The 17432-nt window shown below is 56.6% G+C and overlaps 1 protein-coding gene across 10 annotated transcripts in view; it reads right to left on the bottom strand.

Annotated features, from left to right (window-relative positions):
• The window catches only part of FAM78A (family with sequence similarity 78 member A), a 984894-nt gene that overhangs the window by 773682 nt on the left and 193780 nt on the right, over positions 1-17432 (bottom strand). Inside the window, exon 1 of one of the 10 annotated variants that reach the window (XM_078646201.1) lies at positions 15627-16990. The exons of the other annotated variants lie outside the window; for them this stretch is intronic. Within the exon in view, the coding sequence (XP_078502327.1) occupies positions 15627-16066 (440 nt within the window). The 5' untranslated portion in view covers positions 16067-16990. Of the gene's footprint in view, positions 1-15626; positions 16991-17432 lie in introns of those variants that run through there. 10 annotated transcript variants of the gene reach the window in all.

Below are 17432 nucleotides of genomic sequence, written 5' to 3'. Positions count from 1 at the left end.
CTTGAAGGTGTCACTTAGGTTGGGCCTGACAATAGAACCCAAGCCCCATAGAGCATCAGTGTAACGTCCCAACAAACATGCAACTTTGAGGGAGCACAATGCTAAGATTCCAGCTTAAAAGAACGGTTTTCTACCCCTTCCAATGTGTTTGTATCCCTGTATGGTGGACGGGTAGACAAACATCCTGGGTTTACTCTGGTAGTGGAAGAATCCTGTGCAAGCAACGCTCTGGGGAAGGATGCACTGAGAGACATGCAGGACCCTCCCGAAGACTGTCTGTAGCATCTCGGCAGCATGAGGCTGACAGAAGGAGCGGTCATCGGCCTCTTTTAGGGCTCACTGGGTGCAATGGCTCCATCAAAGTTGTGGCTATCTGAAAGAGCTCAGTCCAAATGTGTGACCCAAGCTCACCCGAGGGAAGAGGCAACTGCCTCTATGGCTTCCTTGGGGACAGCATGAAATAAGGCCATTTCCACAGGGGCAGGATCCGGCGGCGGGTGTTAGGGTCATTGTCTGTATCAATCAGGTGTTTGTTAAGCGCTACTACTTACCCGTAAGGGTCTCAAAGCGCTGGGGGATCATGGGGGGGGCACAGGTTCCAGTCCATCAAGGAGGGCGTCTGTAGAAGAGCCAGGTTTTGAGGTTTCTTGTGAAGATGGGGAGCGATGTTATCTTTCTGAGGTGGAGCGGAAGGTAGTTCCAGGCTCTGGCCTCGCGGAAGGAGCGTCCTCCTGATCAGGTCTTTTTGGTGCATGGGACCATGGCGTAGGAGAGCTGGGCTGATCGTAGGGGCCTGTGGGGTGCATGGAATGTGAGTCGGCTGTTCAGGTATGCTGGTCCAGTGTCGTGGATGGCCTCGTGAGCGTGGGTTAGCATCTTGAAGGTGACTCTAGCTTCGATGGGGAGCCAGTGGAGTGTGCACAGGTGCTGGGAGATGTGGCAGTATCTTGGCAGTTTGAGGACCAGTCTTGCGGCAGCGTTTAAACGTTTAAATGTTTTGTAGCTTGCGGTGAGGTTTTTGTTTATTTCGGCATAGAGTGCATTGCCATAGTTGAGCCTGGTGGCCAGGACGTGAGTGACGGTCTTTTTGTGTTCAAGGGGGATCCATTTGAAAGTCTTACGTAGCAGGAGGAGGGTGTGAAAGCAGGAGGACGAGACGGAGTTGATCTGGCGGTCCATTTTGAGCTCTGAGTCCAGGATGATTCCCAGGTTGCATGCGTAGTCCGTGGGGGTGGACAGGCTTCCAAGGGCGGGGGCCACCAGGTGTCGTTCCAGGCGTCTGGGTTTGGGCCCATATTTTGTTGGTGTTTAGTTGTAGGCCTCAGCAACCACACCACCGAAACTGCCCTCATCACCGCCACCGACGACATCAGGAACATGCTCGACAACGGAGAAACCGATGCCCTCATCCTCCTGGACCTGCCAGCCGCTTTCGACACAGTCTGCGACCGCACACTAAGAGCACGCTTCCATGACACCGGAATCCAAGAGAAGGCCCTGGACTGGACCACCTCCTTCCTCTTCAGGAGAACCCAGAGCGTCCGCCTCCCCCCTTCCGCTCCGAAGCCACCGAGATCATCTGCGGCGTACCCCAAGGCTCATCTCTCAGCCCAACGTTGTTCAACATCTACATGGCACCACTCGCCCACGTCGCCCGACAGCACGACCTAAACATCATCTCCTACGCCGACGACACCCAGCTGATCCTCTCGCTCACCAAGGACCCCCACACAGCCAAACCAACCTCCACAAAGGAATGACGGCCATCGCCAACTGGATGAGGAACAGCCGACGGAAGCTGAACTCGGACAAGACGGAGGTCCTCATCCTCGGCTCCACCCCCTCGGCCTGGGACGACTCCTGGTGGCCGGCGGCTTTCGGGGCCCAGATCGTCTCATATGCGGATGATACACAACTGTTGTTTACTTGTGACAAGGGCTGCGATTTTGACGGGCCATCTATTCGGGACTGCCTTGGGGCTGTGTTTGACTGGTTTAGTCGCAACAGCCTCAAGTGCAACCCAGATAAGTCAGAGGTGCTCTTCTTTGGCGGCCCCGCGGACCCTGGATGGAAGGAATGGTGGCCTACTGCCATGTTCGCTCCTGCCAGCGACTCAGGGGCTGCAAAGAATCTGGGCATCCAGATTGACAATAGCCTCTCCTTCAGGGCCCAGGTGTCGGCTCCGACCGGCAGGTGTTTTGCGATCCTGAAAATGTTGAGGAAGTTCCTGACGCTTCTTTCCTTAGAGCATAGAAAGATTACGGTACAGGCCCTGATAAGCTCTCGCCTGGACTACTCCAACGTGATATATATCTGGGCCTTCCAGACTTCCTCCTTGCGCGTCTCCAGGTTGTGCAGAACTCGGCGGCCCGGGCCATCTTTGTCCTTACTAGAAGAGCCAGGGCCAGTGAACTTCTTAAATCCCTTCACTGGCTGCCTATTAAGAAGCGGATTACTTTTAAAGCCCTGACCATTGCCTTTAAGGCCCTTCATGGGACGGGTGCATGTTATCTTCAAAAATGTATCTGCTTCTATCTTCCTTCTAGATCCTTGCGTTCCGCCACCCAGGCCAGGGCAGTCACCACGGTGATCCGTCGTGCCCGCTGCGGGGGGCGGTCCTTTAAACATCTCACCCCCCGGCTTTGGAACGCTCTTCCTTTGTCACTCAGATCTAACACCAGTCTGTTGGCATTTAGGAAGGATCTGAAGACTCTGCTTTTTATGCAATAACTTGTCTTTTCTGTATCTGCCCGCTCTCCCTGTCTACCTTCTACGTTGGGTCAGTGAGGGTCTTCAGCGCCGGGACACTCTTCAGAGTAGCCGTGCGCTATAAAAGTACCCTCTTAACATAACATAACATAACCACACACAAAACCTAGGGGGTCATCCTTGACTCCACACTCTCCATGACTAAGCATCTCAACGCCGTCTCCTCCTGCTTCAACACCCTCCGCATGCTTCGCAGGATCTTCAAGTGGATCCCCACCGAAACTAGAAGGACGGTCACCCAGGCCCTTGTCAGCAGCAGACTGGACTACAGCAACGCACTCTACGCAGGAGCCCCGGCCAAACTCCTGAAACGACTCCAACGCATCCAGAACGCCTCCGCGCGCCTGATCCTCCACATCCCCCACCGCAGCCACATCACACCCCACCTGAAAGGCCTAACACTGGCTCCCTATCAACAAGAGGATAACCTTCAAGCTCCTCACCCACGCACACAAGGCACTCCACGACACCGGACCAGCGTACCTCAACAGACGACTCAGCCTCCACACCCCCGCCCGCCAGCTCCGCTCTGCAGACCACGCCCTTGCCACCTTCCCCCGCATCCGAAGAGTAACCGCAGGCGGCAGATCATTCTCCCACCTCGCCGCCAAGACGTGGAACACCCTCCCCATCCGCCTACGGCAGATCGAAGACCTTCTAACCTTCAGGACACTCCTCAAGACCTGGCTTTTCGAACAGTAGCAGCACCCCACCCCCAGCGCTTTGAGACCCTCACGGGTATGTAGTGCGCTTTACAAATGCTATGATTGATTGATTGATAGGCGGCTGTTTTTCATCCATTTGGCAACAGCTTCCATGCCTTCTTGAAAGTTGTGTCTGGCGGTGGTGGGTTTGTTGGATAGGGAGAGGATGAGTTGGGTGTCGTCTGCGTATGACACAATGTTGAGTCCGTAGGTTCTGACGATGGGGGCGAACGGAGCCAAGTAGACGTTGAAGAGCATAGGGCTGAGGGAGGACCCCTGGGGGACTCTGCAGGTGGTAGGTGTAGGGTCCAAGAGGAAAGGGAGGAGTCTGACCCACTGCGTTCTGCCGGAGAGGAAGGAGCGGATCCAGTCGAGGGCCTTGTCTTGGATCCCTGCATTGTGGAGTCTGCGTATTAGGGTGCGGTGCGGTGAGAGACTGTGTCGAACTATATCAGGTGATGTGTCCAGTCTGCTTTCATGGTAACCCCCTGACTCGCTAGGAGGAGGTGGTGCCAAAGGGCAGCTCTTCCTGTGTGTCCTACGGACTCTCTGAGAGAAAGAGATCAGCGTCCATCACAGACCCATGGAGGCAACAGCACCCGGAGGTGTGCTGGTCCTTGACGGCGCTGGAGGGGCTTCCCCAGGAGCCACGGTCTCTATTCATTTCAGCCTCACGGAGGAAGGAGAAGGTGGAAGAAGACACCTGTCTATCAACCTCGGATGACTCCCTGGAAGAGGGGGGACGCCTCCTGTGCTTCTTTTGAGTCTTGCTCTTCTCCCGAGAGGACTTTGATGTCAGAGGGGAGCACGAAGTGGAACTGGGGCTGGATGTGCGCTGTTGCTTCCTACGACCGTCACGGCGCAGGCCATATTGGCCCCTCTGCTTACTCGCATTTGGATGGATGCGATAGCAGAAGTCACATGATGCTGACTTGTGCCTAGAACCCAGACACCAAAGGCAGTCGCCCCATGGGTCAGTGGCGGAAATCCGGTCTTCTCACCACCGGCGGGGTTTGAAACTGGACTGCTTTGATGGGGACATGTCCATAACTGCATTATGTCCCACAGAGTGGTTTGTGCCTCTTTATAGCTTGTGCATGGTTGTTGGTGCACAGTTTATTCTGTATACTGGGACCCTTTCGAGCACGGTTCTTGGTGCACTATTTATTCTGTATACTGGGACCCTTTTGTGCAAGGTCGTCGGTGCACTGTTTATTCTGTATACTGGGACCCTTTTGTGCACGGTTGTTGGTGCACTGTTTATTCTGTATACTGGGACCCTTTTGTGCAAGGTCGTCGGTGCACTGTTTATTCTGTATACTGGGACCATTTTGTGCACGATTGTTGGTGCACTGTTTATTCTGTATTCTGGGACCCTTTTGTGCACGATTGTTGGTGCACTGTTTATTCTGTATACTGGGACCCTTTTGTACACGGTTCTTGGTGCACTGTGTATTCTGTATACTGGGACCCTTTTGTGCACGATTGTTGGTGCACTGTTTATTCTGTATTCTGGGACCCTTTTGTGCACGATTGTTGGTGCACTGTTTATTCTGTATACTGGGACCCTTTTGTACACGGTTCTTGGTGCACTGTTTATTCCGTATACTGGGACCCTTTTGTGCACGATTGTTGGTGCACTGTTTATTCTGTATACTGGGACCCTTTTGTACACGGTTCTTGGTGCACTGTTTATTCTGTATACTGGGACCCTTTTGTGCACGGTTCTTGGTGTTCAAACCGGTTTCTGCCCTTTTTTTTCCCGGATCGGCCATGCCCAACTTAAGAATTTAGCAACAGCAACTACACACTGGGAACCAGTGTCAGTCTGCAATATTCTCATCGCAATGGCACTGCTCCTCACGCCCAAGTTTTTGCATAGTGGACGCAACCATTTGTTACGTGGAGCCTGATATGCTGGATTGACAATTAGCATGTGTGAATAGTTTTCATCATGCTCCAAGCACTTCTTACACAGTCTATCATTATCACGGTCCCACTTACATGTGAATTGAAAATATAAATCCCTGGGTTTAGTGACAACATCCCAATACTGCTCATATTGGAAGACTGGTTTTAAGGGTGTGCTCTTTTTATTGTACATTGTCTTTTATGATCTTAATTGATTGAAATAAAGATTGACGTGACGGTTCTTGGTGCACTGTTTATTCTATATACTGGGACCCTTTTGTGCACGATTGTTGGTGCACTGTTTATTCTGTATACTGGGACCCTTTTGTGCACGATTGTTGGTGCACTGTTTATTCTGTATTCTGGGACCCTTTTGTGCACGATTGTTGGTGCACTGTTTATTCTGTATTCTGGGACCCTTTTGTGCACGATTGTTGGTGCACTGTTTATTCTGTATTCTGGGACCATTTTGTGTACGATTGTTGGTGCACTGTTTATTCTGTATACTGGGACCATTTTGTGCACGATTGTTGGTGCACTGTTTATTCTGTATACTGGGACCCTTTTGTGCACGATTGTTGGTGCACTGTTTATTCTGTATTCTGGGACCCTTTTGTGCACGATTGTTGGTGCACTGTTTATTCTGTATTCTGGGACCCTTTTGTGCACGATTGTTGGTGCACTGTTTATTCTGTATTCTGGGACCATTTTGTGCACGATTGTTGGTGCACTGTTTATTCGGTACACTGGGACCCTTTTTTAAGCTAAATAGAGCGGTTGTTGTAAAACGTTCACCGTCTTACGCTCCCGCAAATAAATCAAGTGTTTCTGCAGAGTAAGCAAATGTTTAACGTCTTAGGCTCCTATGGTCCTGGGTTTGACATTTCATCAGACCAACAGTGCAGCATGAGCAGTGATTCTGTCACGCCTTACTGATGTGCCCAAGAGAACACGATTGCCTGGGCCGAGCACAGCCACTCTGAGAGCACTTGGTGCTGCCAGACTCAGGCAATGAAGACAGCTCATTCCTGCTTAGCTCCTTGGGGGTTGGGTTTGCTCGTGAGAGACATGAAATCCAGTAGGGTGCGATTCTGTTAATAGCAACGATAAACAGCACGCCATGAAAGCACACGTCGGAACTACCAGAAACGCAGTGAAAATGCCTTTGGCACAGTGCTTCGCAAACAACCGAAAGGGTTAATATAATCTCCTACTCATGCCCCTCCAGACCGAGAGCCTAGGTTCCGAAATCATCTTGCATTGGGTTGACCTCCGTCGCCAGTGGACCCTCTAACTTGTGCCATCAGCCCCAGGCCTAGGGACGCTGACACCACTTCACCTGGAGCTGAGGAGAGGTGGGAGCTCAGCCACGCCCCCTTCTTGTTCAACTGGCCCTGTGACAATGGCATAAGCAGAGGCAAGGCAAGGAAGCAGTGCTGAGGCCGCTGCTGGTCTACCTGCCTCCTGCAACCAGGAAGAGGGAAGGGAGGGCCCAACTTCAGCACCGCGGGGAGCGCTTCTCTCCTACCTGAACACTCCTGAAGGCAAGAACCACTGCCCAAAGCCTTGCTCTGCACAGAACATCCTTTATGGAGAAAGTGTCGGAGGTCGGGGGAGGAGGGCGATAGGGGGCATAACAGAGGGCAGGAGGAGGGTACGGGAACGGGCTATGAACTCTGCCTTCTTCCCTGTGCGCAAATAATAAGCCTTTGGACAATAGGTATCGCGCATGGCGTCCTCTGTCCCAAAGCACTGCAGTATGACCCCTCTCCCCTGCCCCTAGCAGCGAAACCTCGAAGCATCCCACATGCCATACTCCGTCCCACATTTAGCATGACCACTCTCCCCCCTATCAGTGAGACCGGCTCTGCAGCCCCCTTTCATCCCACATGGCGTCCTCTGTCCCAAAGCACACGTCCTATGACCCCTCTCCACTGCCCCTAACAGCGATACCCTCCAGCAGACGCTCATCCCACATGGTGTCCTCTGTCCCAAAGCACACGTTCTATGACCCCTCTCCACTGCCCCTAGCAGCAAGACCCCACAGCCCCCTCTCATCCCACATGGTGTCCTCTGTCCCAAAGCACACGTCCTATGACCCCTCTCCACTGCCCCTAACAGCGATACCCTCCAGCAGACGCTCATCCCACATGGTGTCCTCTGTCCCAAAGCACACGTTCTATGACCCCTCTCCACTGCCCCTAGCAGCGAAACCTCGAAGCATCCCACATGACATACTCCGTCGCACATTTAGCATGACCCCTCTCCACTGCCCCTATCAGTGAGACCAGCCCTGCAGCCCCCTCTCATCCCACATGAAATGAAATGAAAATTAGACTTATATAGCGCGTAACTACCCTGAGGCCTCGCAGCGCTTCTGGCGTCCTCTGACCCAAAGCACATGCAGCATGACCCCTCTCCACTGCCCCTAGCAGTGAGACCGGCCCTGCAGCCCCCTCTCATCCCACATGGTGTCCTCTGTCCCAAAGCGTTCACAGTACGATCCCTCTCCACTGCCCCTAGCAGCGAGACCCCACAGCCCCCTCTCATCCCACATGGCGTCCTCTGTCCCAAAGCACATGTACTATGACCCCTCTCCACTGCCCCTAGCAGTGAGACCGGCCCTGCAGCCCCCTTTCATCCCACATGTCATCAACTGTCCCAAAGCACATGTACTATGACCCCTTTCCACTGTCCCTATTAGCAAGACCCCACAGCACCCTCTCATTCCACATGGTGTCCTCTGTCCCAAAGCGTTCACAGTACGATCCCTCTCCACTGCCTCTAGCAGCGAGACCCCACAGCCCCCTCTCATTCCACATGGCGTCCTGTCCCAAAGCACATGTACTATGACCCCTTTCCACTGCCCCTAACAGCGCTACCCTCCCCCAAAGCACACGTCCTATGACCCCTCTCCACTGCCCCTAGCAGTGCGACCGGCCCTGCAGCCCCCTCTCATCCCACATGGCGTCCTCTGTCCCAAAGCACATGTACTATGACCCTTCTCCACTGCCCCTAACAGCGCTACCCTCCAGCAGACGCTCATCCCACATGGTGTCCTCTGTCCCAAAGCACACATCCTATTACCCCTTTCCACTGCCCTTAGCAGCGAGAACCTGCATCAGACGCTCATCCCACATGTCATCAACTGTCCCAAAGCACATGTACTATGACCCCTCTCCACTGCCCCTAGCAGTGAGACCGGCCCTGCAGCCCCCGTTCAACCCACATGTCATCAACTGTCCCAAAGCACATGTACTATGACCCCTTTCCACTGTCCCTATTAGCAAGACCCCACAGCCCCCTCTCATCCCACATGGCGTCCTCTGTCCCAAAGCACATGTACTATGACCCCTCTCCACTGCCCCTAGCAGTGCGACCGGCCCTGCAGCCCCCTCTCATCCCACATGGCGTCCTCTGTCCCAAAGCACATGTACTATGACCCCTCTCCACTGCCCCTAGCAGCGATACCCCACAGCCCCCTCTCATCCCACATGGTGTCCTCTGTCCCAAAGCGTTCACAGTACGATCCCTCTCCACTGCCTCTAGCAGCGAGACTCCCAGCACCCTCTTATCCCACATGCCGTCCTCTGTCCCAAAGCACTGCAGTATGACCCTTCTCCACTGTCCCTATTAGCAAGACCCCACAGCCCCCCTGTCATCCCACATGGTGTCCTCTGTCCCAAAGCACACGTCCTATGACCCCTCTCCACTGCCCCTAGCAGTGAGACCGGCCCTGCAGCCCCCTCTCATCCCACATGGTGTCCTCTGTCCCAAAGCACATGTACTAGGACCCCTCTCCACTGTCCCTATTAGCAAGACCCCACAGCCCCCTCTCATCCCACATGCCGTCCTCTGTCCCAAAGCACTGCAGTATGACCCTTCTCCACTGTCCCTATTAGCAAGACCCCACAGCCCCCCTGTCATCCCACATGGTGTCCTCTGTCCCAAAGCACATGTACTAGGACCCTTCTCCACTGTCCCTATTAGCAAGACCCCAGAGCCCCCTCTCATCCCACATGCCGTCCTCTGTCCCAAAGCACTGCAGTATGACCCCTCTCCCCTGCCCCTAGCAGTGAGACTGGCCCTGCAGCCCCCTTTCATCCCACATGGTGTCCTCTGTTCCAAAGCACACGTCATATAACCCCTCTCCACTGCCCCTAGCAGTGAGACCGGCCCTGCAGCCCCCTCTCATCCCACATGGCGTCCTCTGTCCCAAAGCACATGTACTATGACCCCTGTCCACTGCCCCTAGCAGCAAGACCCCACAGCCCCCTCTCATCCCACATGGCATCCTCTGTCCCAAAGCACATGTACTATGATCCCTCTCCACTGCCCCTAACAGCGAGACCTTACAGCGTCCTTTCATTCCACATGGTGTCCACTGATCCATTTGAAAATCTTGAGGGAGGATGAGTAGGCAGTTGAAACTGGTGGAGGCGACTGCGTTGATCTGGCGGTTCATGGAGACGGAGGAGTCGAGGATGATGCAGAGGTTTTGTACGTTCTATGTGGGGTGGGCAGGCTCCCGAGGGTGGCGGGCCACCAGGTGTTCTCTCAGGCGGAGGTGCAGGGTCTGAGGATGAGGACCTCTGTCTTCTCAGAGTTGAGCTTCAAACAGCTGTCTTTCCTCCAGGCTGCCACATTCTTCATTCCTTCCTGGAAACAGAGTCTGGTGTTTTCGGGCTTCTCCGGGAGTGAGAGGATGAGCTGTGTGTCGTCGGCGTAGGATGCAATGCTGAGCCCATGCTGTCTGATGATGACGGCGAGGGAGGCCATGTTGATGTTGAAGAGCATGGGGCTGAGCGATGATCCTTGGGGAACTCCGCAGTTGGTACCGGTGGGTTCAGAGAGGAACGGAGGGAGTCTGATCCTCTGGGTTTGGCCGGAGAGGAAGGATTGTGTCCAGACGAGGGCGGTTCCTTGTATCCCCGCATTGTGAAGTCTGACTGTGAGTGTGCGATGTGAAACTGGCTTGAAGGCTGCGGAAAGGTCCAGAAGGATGAGAGTGCGGTGTGTCCCTGGTCGAGTAGCATGCGGATGTCGTCAGTGGCGACGAGGAGGGCGGTCTCTGTGCTGTGGTTGCTACGAAATCCAGACTGGGGGGCGTCCAGGATGGAGTTCTCTTCCATGAAGGCGGTCAGTTGGGTGTTTACAAGTCTCTCTGTGACTTTGGCAGTGAAGGGGAGGAGAGAGATGGGCCGGTAGTTTTTCAGGTCCATTGGGTCGGCCGTTGGTTTTTTGAGGAGGGGTTTAATCTCCGCCTGCTTCCAGTTGTCTGGGAAGATGCGGGACCTGAAGGAAGTGTTGATGGTCCGTCCTAGTTCGGGTGCGATGGCGGCGGCGGCGGCCCTGTGGAATATGTGCGGTGGGCAGGGTTCTGTTGGGGCTCCTGAGTGGGTTTTCTTCATGGTCGCGGTGATGTGTTCAATGGTGGCGGGATTCCAGGTCATGATGGATGGATGGCTTATCGGCAGCGATGGGGGGGGGGGGGGGTGATATCCAGCGTCTGTTCATTGAAGTTGTCGTAGAGGACCTTGATCTTCAGATGGAAGTAGGAACTGAGCTTGTCGCAGTGATTTTAAGGAAGGTGTGATGTCCGTGGCTTCGCTGGGTGGTTTGGCAATTGCTGTATGACGTTGAACAGTTCCTTGGCATTGGTTGCGTTGGTCTGGACTTTGTCTCTTATGAAGGTTCGTTTGGTGTCTCTTATGCGCTGGTTGTATTCCTTCAGGGCGCTCTTGTGATTGTTTCGTGTTTCCGTAGTTTTATGGTTTCGCCAGGTTTTCTCTAGGCGTCTGCAAGAGCGTCTGGCTTCTTGTAGTTCTGTGGTGAATCAGACAGCCTTCATGGGGCGTTGTTTGGCAGGGTGGTAGAGGGGTACAAGTTTTTCGTCACAGCAGGAGATCCAGTGGTGTCGTTCCCTGGCTGTGGAGTTGGTGTCGGTCGAGGTGTTGGGGGGAGTTTGGAGGAGGGTTGTGTTGAGGAGTTCCTCAGAGTCCTTGCTCCAGTTCCTTTGTGGCGGGTGTGGGGGAGGCTTGGGTGCAGTGGTGGTACATCCAGAAGGGCTGGGTGGTGTGGCTAAAGCGGATGTTGGTCCCACCCGCGAATATAGGGTCAAGGGTGTGTCCTGCCTTGGGCGTGGGTGTGATGACCAGCTGCTTCAGTCCGAGGTTGTCGAGAAGAGTGGTGGAGTCGGGGTCGTCGCAGTTGTCGAGGTGGAGTAGGATGTAGTCCGTGGAGGTGATGGCGTGGGGTGCGTCGAGTTCGACAATGGTAGTTGCGGACTGGGTGCTAGGTCCCGGTGGTCTGTAGATGAGGGTGCCGCGTAGCGTGGTCCTGGGCTGGTCTGGATCTGGAAGGGGAGGTGTTCTGTGTTGGAGTGGGGGTCACTTGTGCTGGATGTGGAAAGTAGGAGGGGGGTCTTGTGTGCAATGGCGAGTCCTTCTCCTGGGCGGTGGGGCCGGTTCTTTCGCTGGATCTTGTAGCCGTCAGGGATGGCAATGGTGATGTCAGGGCCGGAGGTGGCATTGGTCCAGGTTTCAGTGAAGAAGGGGACCTTCGGGCGAGAGGGTGTCGAACAAGTCCCAGATCTCTTCGGCATGTCGGTGGAGGAGCGCACGTTGACCTTTTGCAGTCAGTGTGTCTTCCGGGGTTGAGTGCGTAAAGTGCTGCGGAGTCGTATCGGCGGGGTCCCAGAGATCCAGTGTTCCTGGCGCTGGCTGCGGTCGGGCACAGACGGGCTTGTCTTAGGCGCGCCTTCGGCGTGCCCGCGCAGCACCGTTATTATGTAGGAAAGGGGGAGGGACGTGTAGCTGGGAGGCGGGAGCGGGCAGTCAGGGGGACGGGTGAACGTGGCAGTGGGAACGCGGGAAAACATAGGGAAAACATAGGGGAAATGGGGAAAAAAAGACCAACAACAGTGAGGCACAATGCAAGAAGTTAAACAACAGACAGGCACAATACATGAATTTAGGAGGCATTGAGCGATAAAATGACAAGACCAGAATCAGGGTAGATTCGAACGCTGCAACGTGGGCTGTCAGGTGATGCAGAGCACAGCGGAGCTGCAGGGGAGAGTGCGATCCTGGGACCGAAGTCGGGGGTCTCATCGCACATAGTGACCTCTGTCCCAAAGCACATGTATGACCCCTCTTCAGGGCCACGAGCAGCGATACCTTGCAGCCCTCTCACACACATGGCTTCCTCTGTCCCAAAGCACATGTACTATGACCTCTCTCCACTGCCCCAGCAGCAAGACCCCACAGCCCCCTCTCATCCTACATGTCTTCAACTGTCCCAAAGCACATGTACTATGACCCCTCTCCACTGCCCGTAGCAGCGATAGCCCGCAGCCCCCTCTCATCTCACATGGTGTCCTCTGTCCCAAAGCGTTCACAGTACGATCCCTCTCCACTGCCCCTAGCAGCGAGACCCCCAGCACCCTCTCATCCCACATGGCGTCCTCTGTCCCAAAGCACATGTATGACCCCTCTTCACTGTCCCTAGCAGCGAGACCCCCAGCACCCTGTCACCCCACATGGCGTCCTCTGTCCCAAAGCACATGTATGACCCCTCTTCACTGTCCCTAGCAGCGAGACCCCCAGCACCCTGTCACCCCACATGGCGTCCTCTGTCCCAAAGCACATGTATGACCCCTCTTCACTGTCCCTAGCAGCGAGACCCCCAGCACCCTGTCACCCCACATGGCGTCCTCTGTCCCAAAGCACATGTATGACCCCTCTTCACTGTCCCTAGCAGCGAGACCCCCAGCACCCTGTCACCCCACATGGCGTCCTCTGTCCCAAAGCACATGTATGACCCCTCTTCACTGTCCCTAGCAGCGAGACCCCCAGCACCCTGTCACCCCACATGGCGTCCTCTGTCCCAAAGCACATGTATGACCCCTCTTCACTGTCCCTAGCAGCGAGACCCCCAGCACCCTGTCACCCCACATGGCGTCCTCTGTCCCAAAGCACATGTATGACCCCTCTTCACTGTCCCTAGCAGCGAGACCCCCAGCACCCTGTCACCCCACATGGCGTCCTCTGTCCCAAAGCACATGTATGACCCCTCTTCACTGTCCCTAGCAGCGAGACCCCCAGCACCCTGTCACCCCACATGGCGTCCTCTGTCCCAAAGCACATGTATGACCCCTCTTCACTGTCCCTAGCAGGGAGACCCCCAGCACCCTGTCACCCCACATGGCGTCCTCTGTCCCAAAGCACATGTATGACCCCTCTTCACTGTCCCTAGCAGGGAGACCCCCAGCACCCTGTCACCCCACATGGCGTCCTCTGTCACAAAAGACATGCAGTATGCCCGCTCTCCACTGCCCCTAGCAGGGAGACCCCCAGCACCCTGTCACCCCACATGGCGCGTGTACTATGACTACTCTCCACTGCCCCTGGCAGCTAAGATCCTGCAGCAAACGCTCATCCCACATGGTGTGCTCTGTCCCAAAGCACATGCAGTTAGTATCTCTCCTCCCCACTGCTCCAAGCAGCGAGACCCCCCGGACCCTCTCACCTCGCAGGGCGTCCTTAGTTCCAACACACATGCAGCATGATCCCTCTCCATGCCGACATCTCAAAGCCCCTGCAGCACATCATCCCATATGACGGTGCGTCCACCAATCCCCGTATACAAGCATTAGAAGCCATACCTAAGACTCTAATCGCCATATCAAGGCGCTTGCAGCAGTGTCTGTCTCTGCCACTAGACTCCATGCCCCACGGAAGGACATGCAGCACTGCTGACAGCCGCGCAGGGCGCCAGCTGCAGATCCGTGCTGCAGCACAAGCAGCAGAACTCTTGTGTCCCAGCATAAACGCACGCTCAGGGGCGTGCAGCAGTACTCAGTGCTGCTAACGCACGTGCACAAGAGTCCGTGCCCTCACAGAAGGACATGCAGCACTGCTCACAGCCGCTCACGGCGCCTGCTGCAGATCCGTGCTGCAGCACAAGCAGCAGAACTCTTGTGTCCCAGCATAAACGCACGCTCAGGGGCGTGCAGCAGTACTCAGTGCTGCTAACGCACGTGCACAAGAGTCCGTGCCCTCACAGAAGGACATGCAGCACTGCTCACAGCCGCTCACGGCGCCTGCTGCAGATCCGTGCTGCAGCACAAGCAGCAGAACTCTTGTGTCCCAGCATAAACGCACGCTCAGGGGCGTGCAGCAGTACTCAGTGCTGCTAACGCACGTGCACAAGAGTCCGTGCCCTCACAGAAGGACATGCAGCACTGCTCACAGCCGCTCAGGGCGCCTGCTGCACATCCGTGCTGCAGCACATGCAGCAGAACTCTTGTGTCCCAGCATGAACGCACATCCAGGGATGCTCAGACACACGCCTGCTGCTAACGCACGTGCACAAGAGTCCATGCCCTCACAGAAGGACATGCAGCACTGCTCACAGCCGCTCGGGGCGCCTGCTGCAGATCCGTGCTGCAGCACATGCAGCAGAACTCTTGTGTCCCAGCATGAACGCACATCCAGGAATGCTCAGACACACGCCTGCTGCTAACGCACGTGCACTAGAGTCCATGCCCTCACAGAAGGACATGCAGCACTGCTCACAGCCGCTCACGGCGCCTGCTGCAGATCCGTGCTGCAGCACAAGCAGCAGAACTCTTGTGTCCCAGCATAAACGCACATCCAGGTATGCTCAGACCCCACAGTGCTCGCCGCCTGCTGCTAACGCACGTGCACAAGAGTCCATGCCCTCACAGAAGGACATGCAGCACTGCTGACAGCCGCGCAGGGCGCCAGCTGCAGATCCGTGCTGCAGCACATGCAGCAGAACTCTTGTGTCCCAGCATAAACGCACGCTCAGGGGCGTGCAGCAGTACTCAGTGCTGCTAACGCACGTGCACAAGAGTCCGTGCCCTCACAGAAGGACATGCAGCAATGCTCAGCAGTACTCGCAAGTCCCAGCATAAACGCACATCCAGCAAAGCTCACAATCCATAGGCGCTTGCAGCGGTACCTCAGTCCACCGATACACCACATGCTCACAACCCCTACCAAGGGCGCGTCCTGCGATGCTCATTCAAAGCACGTGCAGCAACTCCGATCACCTCTCGCAAAGATCACGCACCAATGCTCCCTGCAGGGGACGGGCGTGTGATTGTACGTGCATGGGTACTCACACCTCCTTACAGGTGAGACGGTGCACGTGCCCCTCACTCACGCACTGCAGCATTCACACTCGTCCTCACCCCCGCACCCCGCCGGTACTCACATGCCCTGCTCTCCGTACTGGTTGAAGAACTCCATGTGGTTGCAGGCTTGGATCCAGCCCACGATCCACGTCTCCTTGGCGTGCACGGGCGGCACGGAGACCTGCGCCGAGGCCCGGAAGTGGGGCGTCCGGTAGCGCAGCACCACGGCCGAGGACTCGTCGATGCTGGTGGGGATGGCGTCGATGGAGGCGGACAGCTCGGACACCACGATGCTGTCCCGGAAGACCTTGGACTTGTTGCAGCCCAGGCTCTGCAGGCAGCCCATGGTGTTCAGCACCAGCGCGATCTCCAGCAAGTTCATGCAGTCCGGGGGCCGGTGCTGCATGGACAGGTCGTAGTGCTGCCGCTCGTGCTGCTCGCATTCGTCCAGGCCGGCCAGGGACGACACCTCCTCCCGGATGTAACTGTTCTCATCGTTCGAGTCCGTGTTCAGAGCCATAGAGGAAAGCGCTCCTCCATGTCAAGGGGGCTGAATCTGGGGAGCCCCCACGCGCCGGCCTCCTCTGCTGCTTGGGGGTCGAACAGGCTCCGCGCAGCCCGCCAGGGATCATAGCATGTCCTGCCGGAGTCCTGCGGGTGCTGTGCTGCCCGCAGTGGCCCGGCGCTGCTCCGCAGCCGCTGGGGGCTTTGGGTGCGGGCTCCAGGGACCCGGGGCGGGGGCAGGCGCTGCAGCAGACCCGCGGTCCAGGTCCCGGCGTCCGTGCTGCAGGTGCGCCGGCTGTGGCTGGATGCGGCTGCGGCTCTCAGTGGGGACGGGCTCCGCGGTGGCCCGGGCTGGCGGCTCCCTCGGTGGCCGGGGCTGGCTGTGCTCACAGAGCCGGCTCGCTTCCCTCCTGCGCGGGGTGTCTGCGCTCAGCGCCGCTCAGCACTTTCCAGCAGCCTCGTCAATATCCGCCTCTATGACCGGGGCACTGACATCAACACCGGCGGGGAGGGCGGGCGGTCGGCCGAGGGACCCCCGCACAGGCGCCTGCCAGGAGCCCCCGACCTGTGCCGGCAGCACCTGCACGGGGACGGAGGCAGAGGGGCGGCGGTGGGCACCGCGCAGAGTGCGGGAGGGAATCCCCGAACCAACAGCGAGGGCTTCACACAGGGGACGCGCTGATCTCTTAGTGAAAGGAATCCCTTCCACGGTGGATCGCTCGATCCCCGGTCTATGATGTGTGGGGGAGAGGATCTCACAAGGGAGCCGGGAAGGCAACGCCAGGCAGGGCGAGAGGACATCGAGCCGGGGTAGGGGGATCCATCTCATTACAGGCTGCGAGTCTCTTCCGAAGCAGGGATCGTGCACAGGGGATCCGGTAAGGAGAGGGGATCCCCTGGGAGTGGGTGCAGACGCTCCTGTCCGCAAGGGCCATGAGGGGTGGGGGATGGAGGCCCACCTGCCGAGGAGGTGCGGGGAGGGAATGCCCGGCACAACCCGAGTGATCGTGAGGCGGGGCTTGGCGCAGACACCCAGCACTGGCTCCATCTACGGAAGGTACGGCGGGTGTGCCGCCGTCTGATCAACCCCCACCCCCCAGGCTCCGCGGATGATGAGCCCACCCTACAGAGCCCTCTCTGGGGACCGCCCCAGCGCAGGGGGGCGCCCTACCCCCGGGAGCTTCCGTCTGAAGTGTCGGTGTCTGTCAGAAGAGTCGTCTCTACAGGAGCGAGGCAGAGTCTGTCAGGAGTGTCTGCTCTGCAGGAGCGTGTCAGAGGGCTGTACTTTGTAGGGTCTGTCAAGAGCGTAGGCCCTATAAGACCCTGTCAAATGGCTCTACTTTGTAGGAGTCTGTCAGGAGAGTCTGTTCTGTAGGAGCATG

The sequence above is a fragment of the Lissotriton helveticus genome, chromosome 5_1, assembly GCF_964261635.1.
Source record: "Lissotriton helveticus chromosome 5_1, aLisHel1.1, whole genome shotgun sequence".
In the NCBI taxonomy this organism is placed as follows: Eukaryota; Metazoa; Chordata; class Amphibia; order Caudata; family Salamandridae; genus Lissotriton; species Lissotriton helveticus.
Note: the sequence above shows the minus strand (reverse complement) of the source record. Positions and strands in the feature narration are given on the sequence as shown.